Source organism: Buteo buteo, chromosome 3 (assembly GCF_964188355.1).
Source record: "Buteo buteo chromosome 3, bButBut1.hap1.1, whole genome shotgun sequence".
In the NCBI taxonomy this organism is placed as follows: Eukaryota; Metazoa; Chordata; class Aves; order Accipitriformes; family Accipitridae; genus Buteo; species Buteo buteo.
In genome coordinates this window covers 18,547,916-18,556,207 of record NC_134173.1, presented here as the reverse complement: position 1 = coordinate 18,556,207, position 8,292 = coordinate 18,547,916, and the positions used below count along the sequence as shown (strand labels likewise).

At 41.8% G+C, this 8,292-nt stretch overlaps 1 protein-coding gene across 1 annotated transcript in view; it reads left to right on the top strand.

Moving 5' to 3' along the window:
* Positions 1-407: 407 nt before the first annotated feature.
* The window catches only part of CEP192 (centrosomal protein 192), an 89,970-nt gene continuing 82,085 nt past the window's right edge, over positions 408-8,292 (top strand). Inside the window, exons 1-7 of the mRNA XM_075024266.1 lie at positions 408-735; positions 2,390-2,440; positions 3,460-3,606; positions 5,019-5,230; positions 6,436-6,534; positions 7,589-7,729; positions 8,036-8,193. Of these exons, the coding sequence (XP_074880367.1) occupies positions 496-735; positions 2,390-2,440; positions 3,460-3,606; positions 5,019-5,230; positions 6,436-6,534; positions 7,589-7,729; positions 8,036-8,193 (1,048 nt within the window). The 5' untranslated portion in view covers positions 408-495. The remainder of the gene's footprint in view (positions 736-2,389; positions 2,441-3,459; positions 3,607-5,018; positions 5,231-6,435; positions 6,535-7,588; positions 7,730-8,035; positions 8,194-8,292) is intronic.

The following is an 8,292-nucleotide window of genomic DNA, read 5'->3' as shown; positions in this document are numbered from 1 at the left end:
ACTGGATCACAGCTATAAGGCAGTGAAGGTGTCCTAGTGCCTCGAGCAGCGTTCTGGAACTGAAATGAAGTACCACCATAATTTCATTACTACTTATTTTTGCCTCTTAAGTCCGCTAACTCCCTGTAAAACCTTCCGAACCCAGCCCCACACACCAGAAGCAGGCCTCACGTCCTATCGCACCCCAGCCTCCTCAGGGCTCATCCGACACCGCCCGTTACTACAGCCCATCAGACGGACCTAACTCAGAACCGCGGCAACTGCCCGCCTCACGCACGCCCTCGCGAGGCCGTGGAGCAAGAAACCCACCACTCCGCCGCCCCAACCCGAGCCGCCATTCCAGTCGGGGCAGGAAGGGCCCCAGGCGCCCGCCCCGATCCCCTGCAGAGGAATGTCACCTCAGCTCTGCCAGGCTACCCCGCCCCGCCCCGCCCCTCCTGCTCGGCGCGGGGGGGGACGGACCCGGGCGCCCGCCCGCGCCGCGCTCGGCCGTGGATGGGAGGGATCGCGCAGGCGCGAAGGCCGCCGCGGAGCGCGGCGGGCTCTGGCGGCTGCGCGCGAGCCGGGGGGCGGCCGTTGCCCCGCCCCCGCCCCCGCCGCGTGAGGAGGGCGGGCGGCGGCGCGATGTTCGTGGCGCGCAGCATCGCGGCGGATCACCGCGACCTCATCCACGATGTCTCCTTCGACTTCCACGGGCGGCGAATGGCGACCTGCTCCAGCGACCAGAGCGTCAAAGTGAGCGGGAGCCGCCGGGCCTTGTGCTGGGGAGGGGAGGGAGCGGGCGGGCGGTGCCGCGGCCTACCGGGCGGGCGGGGCGGCGGCGGCGGCGGCGGCCTTCTCCCTCCCGCGTTCGCCCGTCACGCTCCTCGTCCGTACGTGTGTGAAAACACCGCTTCTTTCCCGACCCGCTGCCGTGGCCACAGGCGGTGCTGCTGGTTTTGCTGGTTCAGCTGAGAATCCGTGTTTGGCGCAGGGCAGAAGGTGCCGTTCCACAGGGAAGTACAAACAGGCGAAGGGCTGAAGTGTCCCGCGTGTGCGCTGGCGGACCAGGGAAACTGGAAGCCGTCAGAAACCTTGATTTTTACATTCCTTTAGAGGAAAGAGAATAAGAGTAAGGGAAAAGGGAATTGTTTCTTCCAGTTTTTGCACATCGTGAGAAGACGGGCAAAAATCCAGGAGTTACATGGTTAAATTTAAGAAATGTAATTTGCAGAGAGCAGTCATATCTTTGGTTAGACCAGGTAAAAGGTTGAGAAAACGGCTCTGCTGTAGAAAGCTACGTCAAATGTAGATGAGGCTTAGAAACAAGCCAGCAGCCCCTTCTCCCTGACCACATATTAAAAAGCAAACAAAACAACAACAAGGAAAAAAACGTCCCCCAAAGAGCAAGCCAAAGCCATGTCAGTCTTTGGCCTGGACTGTCCACATAAAACTTACAGCCGAAAAAGAATGTTCTTAAGAAAGATGCGAAGAGGTAGGTAGGACTCAAAACCTATGTTCTTTAGCAAAGCAATGTTACTTTCCAATCATGATGGTATCCTTTAGGAGACTGTCTTAAGAAAAGTTTTACTCTTGCCAGACTTTTATGATACTTGGAACTGGCGCAGGTCCCGCTCTCACTGTGGGCCCTGCAGAACAGCAGTCGGGGAGAAGTGATGAAGCTGGGCTGTGATGGTAACAGCCGAGGTTGTATTAGAGATCCAGAAGGGCAAAAGCGAGGTGACTTTCAGTAAAGTTGTATAGTGAAGGAGTGACAAACAGGAGTGGATGCCAGGCTTCCAGAGGCATCTGTCATCTGGTTACTTTCATGACTTCACAATTTTTCAGGAAAAAAGTCACAAAGATGATTAAGATGTATGGGAAATCAAGAGAAAGGAAGGTTAAGTGACGTGTGTGGTTACAAACCAAGGCAGAAATGTCAGGAACAGAAAGGAGATCTCTTTCCCCACTAGCCTGATTCTCTTTCTGCTGCCCTGCTCTCTCTGTGGGGTGACTGCCAGGAGCCACATCAGGATTTTGCGACCAGGGCTGAGCATGTGCCGTGGGGGGGGCTCTGGAGCAAAACTGAGTAGTGTACTCGTGGAACAGAGTGAATGAAGTGTTGAGAATTGTAATAATTTGTCTTCTGTGAATAATTTATTGTTTAAAAGGATAGACTTCATACAATAGTGGATTTGGCAGGTGCATGCCTCTTCTTCCTACCTGTAGTAAGGATATTTTCAAGGTCGAGTGAAGTGCAGTTGCGTACTGAGCCAGGCAGAGTTTTCCAGGTGAAAATTTTTAGTGGTGTATCTCTCTCTATATATATATTTTTAATGGCTGTGTTTTGTATTACCACTTAGTAAACTTTATATACAAATTGCATGATTGTATTTTGATTTCTTAACAGGTCTGGGACAAAAGTGAGAATGGGGATTGGCATTGCACTGCCAGCTGGAAGGTTTGTATTTATAAAAATTACACAGTTATAACCATAACTTCTCCTTTGTTTTCAAAGAAACATACTTAGTTTTGCTGACTTGTAGAGTAGAAATACTTTTGGTTTGTTGTAGAGCCTGTATTTCTTACGGTAAAATACTTTTTCTCTGCTTTTATAAAACATCTCTAATGCCTCTCACTTAAAGTAGAGGCTGGCATGCAGTCTTACATTGTTAGTACTTAGTTATGTTGGCAGATTTTGTTATCAGTAAACATAGCAGTAACTGGTGTTTAGGGAGTTGGAAAACAGTACCTTTGCATATTGTAACCCCCAAAAAACCCAAGAAAGAGCAAAAGGTTTGGCTATTAAATGTTACAACATCTGACCTGTTTTTTTGTTTGTTTGTTTTGGTTTTTGTTCCAAAACCTTTCTGGGAACTGTTGTCATTAGAGACTCTGCTACGTCAGGATAATTAGTGCATTCAGCTTCTGAACTGTCCTTAACCTTGTATTTAATAGAACCACAATACAATAATACCTGTAGATAGAAATGGAAGTGAGTGAAGCTTTTGAATTTCCCTTCTCTAAAAAAAGAAGCGTTAGGTTGACTAGGTATGACAGAGGAGTTTCATGTAAAAAAGGAGAAGATGAGTAATGCTCTGCATGTGCTTTGGGAGAGTACAGGCAAGCTAGAAGTGAGCATGGTAATGGTTGAAAATTGAAAACAAAGATGTACTTTTTGCATCAAGGCACAATCTCAGCTTGGAGCTTAAAGTTCAAAGGAGTAATAAATAATGCCTTGAAATACACTTGTAATTACCTTTTAACCATTAATAGCAACAAAACTTTGCAGTGCTTATAGGAATAAACAAATGCAACAGCTGCTGTGTAACTTCGAGCTTTATAAACGAACATAGGTTTCAAAGGAATACTCTTACTACTTCCTAGAATTTACTTCTGGAAAAAGTCATGAAAATACACAATCGCTTGGACTAATACAATAAGTATGTTTCTCTATAGTGTTTTGGTGTTACCTTGCAGACACATAGTGGATCTGTGTGGCGTGTGACGTGGGCCCATCCTGAATTTGGGCAGGTCCTGGCTTCCTGCTCTTTTGATAGAACAGCAGCTGTATGGGAAGAAATAGTGGGAGAGTCAAACGATAAACTCCGAGGCCAGAGTCACTGGGTGAGACATTAACCTATTAATCACAGTTTCTGTATGTTCTCATATAAACAGATTTACTGTCCCTCATTGATTTGTTTGCTTATCGTAATGGGCTGAAGCTTTAAACTGTTTAAATTCCGGAATTAAACAGAAGACTGAACATGAAAATTGTTCTAAATACCAAGTAACTGGACATTTCTGGGTTTGCAACATTTTTTCTATTCCCAAAACAGAGAAAGCGCCCTGTTTTCTTCTGTTAATACAAAGTGTTCCTGATTTTGCTGATATTTTGTTAGTTTGTGGCAATATTCCAATATAGAGTAAGTATTTTTAAAGCATTTGGGGAAAACAGCTGAATGGCAACATTCAGGCCAATTAGTGTCACTACTACTGGTGTTTCTTAATAAGACGTTCCCTGACAGACAACTTGCAGACATGAATTCCCCTCTACAGTAGAATTAAAGTTGTGGGGTTTTTCTTCTGTGACAAGAGCTCATTTGAAACTGTCTCATGCTGTTCATCTTTCAAACAATAGATCAGGTTTTTGGGGGAAATAGTTTGCTTGGATGTGGATTTTCTGCGTAGCATTTTGTCAAGGGAATTTTAGATCTGAACAGATTATTTTTCAGCTGTTCTCCATGTGTAATCTTATATAACTCAGTACAGTATTCCTGCCTCTAATGTTTTGTTTTGTTTTAGGTTGCTATAATATTTGCAGTTTTCTACTTTCTACTGAAGTTTTCTAACATTCAAATGCATAATTGGGAAGAGTTGGGTTGTCAGGACCTTTGACACCCAGTGGGGTATGAAAGCTGACTTCTGTGTGCAGGAGGCATAATTTTCAGCTCAAACTCATGCTTTATTGGCAGGAGAGGAGACAACTTGAAAAACAAATGTTTATGATTTTTTTCCTCTGTCACTGTAGCTAATCTTCCTAGCAAATGTCGGCTGTATTCACCCATTTCCTTATCAGAAATACTTGTTGTTTTGATGCTTCTGTTGGAAAATGCTTCATGGTAAACTTCAGCAGCACTGAAATTAGAACGCAGCGTTGCTAGGCATCGCGGTTAATATTGTCACCAGTATGATTGAAGAGGACAGTTTCAAACTGCCTGTGGCCAATACTCTTGTATTTTATGCTTATGTTACGTGTTTCGGGTTTTTTTCCGAAAAGCATAATCTAACCGACTCTTTTTGATACCAGAACTTTGATATCACTGTGAGTATATCTCTTGATGCTTGGAATTGCATCAGTGCAATGATCTGTCATTTCTCTAATTCATTGGTGTATAAAGATTTTTTTAGTTCTTGATGGAAGAGGTAAGTGATCCTATGAATTGGTGTTGTCAGACTTTCGTTAGCCTTCTGCAGAGAATAAATTTTTGATGAAAATTGCTAGCATTTCCTTCAAGAATTTCTGCCTTTCTTTGCAGGTAAAGAGGACCACTCTAGTAGACAGTAGGACATCTGTTACAGATGTGAAGTTTGCTCCCAAGCATATGGGTCTTATGTTGGCAACCTGTTCAGCGGATGGAGTTGTAAGGATTTATGAAGCTCCAGATGTGATGAATCTCAGTCAGTGGTCACTGCAGCATGAAATCTCATGTAAGCTAAGCTGCAGTTGTATCTCTTGGAATCCTTCAAGGTATGTTATTAAAACTGTAGGTTTTGCTTTGTGACTGTTTAAGCAGAAGATCCAAAGAGTTAGTTCTGAAATTTTGTAGAATAAATCCTAAAACATGCATGGAGAGGATTGAGTGGACATTACTCGGATCTGAAAGCAAGCTGCTAACATTTCTTTTAATAAAGCAAGTTTGGCAGAGCCAGAGAGGTGTTACAAAGAGTCCTCCTATGCTCTGTGAGGAAATATTCCCAGCTTAATTATTTTTAGCAAGTAATGAGCTATGAGCTCTTTATCTCACAAAATTTAACTGGGATTTTCATACGAGAAAGTGTTTATAAGGGGACAATTTCTGTCTCTTTCTTCTTTCCTTAAGAAAGGTGTTGCAATAGGTAATAATTTTGACAACTCTAACAAGGACATGCACCCTAAGCCTAAGAGTTGTTCTTTTAGTTATATCCTCAGGGGCTCGGTGATACAATTAACCTTCTTGAACAGGAAGGAATCAGAGAGGAGTTTGGTTGGGTAGTCCCCACTCCGAAGAACACATACAAGCAGAAAGCAGAGGTTCTCCTTTGCTTCCCTTCTCACATCCACCCCCAGCAATAACAGGAAGGCAAAAACCATTCAGGGCTGAACTGCTTTGGATTCTTTTTGTCCAGAAGCGCTTGGTGGCTTTGCCTGTAGACATAGTGGTCTGTGTCCTGCTGATCCAGTTATTCTTCTATTCATTAGTAGTAGTCTGTGCTGAAGGTACAGGCTTTCACTTCAATGCATGGGATGGGGTTAAAAGTTGATTTAAAAACTAGAACTCATCTACATTTAGCTTTTGTAATCTGTTTTCCAAAATCTGAATGCAATCCCACTAAATCAATCATTGAAAGTACTGCAAAGAATGCAGACTCTGCCATGAAACTTGTGGCAGATGCATATATAAAATTGATCCTACTCTCTGGGAGCATCATCTTGAATTGACAAATAATGTTCCCTAATGAATTCACCTTAGTGGGTATATAAAGTGGAATTTCAAAACAACAGAATGGAGATTGTACCAGTAACTGTGAATGGCACTTACTTATGTTTCCTTGGGATTTTTTTTTTACCTCTGTGCTTTTTTTTTTATTGTTTTGTTTTCTTTATAGATAATGTGTCTGAAATTTAAAAAATGGGTTGGTGTACTTCCTGTGAAATCATTTGTAAATATAACAGTATTTATTTTCACCTTTTAGCTCTCGAGCACATTCTCCAATGATCGCTGTAGGAAGTGATGACAACAGTCCAAATATATTGGCTAAGGTTCAAATTTATGAATATAATGAAAATACCAGGTATGGTAAATGACAACATAAAACATTTGTGGGAATTTGTAATATAAGTCATTTTATTTTATTCCTGTCATTAGATGTGGAGTGGACTAGTAAATAATAATACTTAATTCTGTCTCCGAGACATTGGATGGGAGAGGGAGACCTCAGAATGGTAACTGATGTTAACAGATGTGATACTGATAATTTTGTTCTATCTCAGTGCAGAAATGCCAGTGTTCATACAAGCATTTTAAAGGGAGAATTGTTTCTGCTTCTAATAATTTATATGCTTAATTTTGCACAAGGAATTAATAGGGCAAAGTTGAAATTTGAATTGTGTTGCGCTAGGAACTGTTTTGTTCAAGACGACCTTAAAATGCTTTTAAAAGCATGTTTATAATGACAGAAAGTCCTGTGAATTCCTAGCGTTCTGTGAAAGTTCAGTTTGTACAGTTAAGAATTCGGAACCAGAAAAGGCCAGGAATTGTGTGCTCAACCACGGTCAATTAAATGATGACAGAGAACTTGTGTTTCATTCAGGGTGATTGGTGTGGGAAAGGAGCCAAGGTGTTCTGTGGATTTATGCCTGGCTTCAGACAATGTTCTCTGTGCATTAACAATAAAGAAAAGTTGTTGTAACTTACCTAGTGTTAAATAAGAAAATGGAACACACGTTTGTCGTGCAGCAGAGGAGGCAGATAACGGTCTGCTTACAAGCCCAGAAAATTTACTAAGTTACTGAGACACAAGTTCCCTTTAGATTTGTGAATGGAAGAATCTTTTTATTTCCCTTTTCCAGCTGTAGACAAAAATGTTCTTTGTACTGGAATCCTTGCTTTGTTGTATGATGTAGCATACTGTTTTTAGTAGTTACTCTATCTGATGTATTCCATTTCTGAGGAAATCGGCTTGTAATTACTACTTACCATTACATTTATGTTAAGAAAATATTTTTATTTTTGCAAGTCTTATAGTATACTAACCCCCTTTTCCCTGTTCCACTATCTCTGGTTTATATAACTTGCATCACTGGCAATTTTCATGGCATTAAAGGTTAATTTCTTATGCTGTACAGGAAATATGCAAAAGCAGAAGCTCTGATGACAGTCACAGATCCTGTACATGATATTGCATTTGCTCCAAATCTGGGAAGATCCTTCCACATTTTAGCTGTAGCAACCAAAGATGTACGAATTTTCACACTAAAGCCTCTAAGGTGAGCTTAAAAGGAAGATAGTTTTGTATGATGTGGTGTATACTCTATAGTCTTATTTCAATAGTATCTGAGAAGCAAATGAAGTAACAACGTATGCAGGATTTTTTTTTTTTAGCAGCCTGATTTTTAAGATGACAAGATTGTGAGCAAGTCTATAATTTTGTCTAAATACCTCTTAATACTGCCAATCTAGTAACAATTGTTACATAAACTCCTCAAAAGATGTAGATCTCTCTTTTTGTCATCACATTCAAGCCCAGACTTTTGAACAGTTGTGTGCAGAGCTGTCACTTCTCTCTTAAACAGGAAAGAATTGACTTCATCTGGAGGACTAACAAAATTTGAAATTCATATTGTGGCACAGTTTGATAATCACAACTCCCAGGTGTGGCGAGTGAGCTGGAATATTACAGGCACAGTGCTTGCCTCCTCTGGTGATGATGGCTGCGTTAGGCTCTGGAAGGGTAAGGTCACCCAACCTGAAATACATTAGCTTTGTAGTATGCTGAATATACTTGAGAAATTTTACTCAAAAAATAATTCTGGAGTCAAAGTTCGTTTTA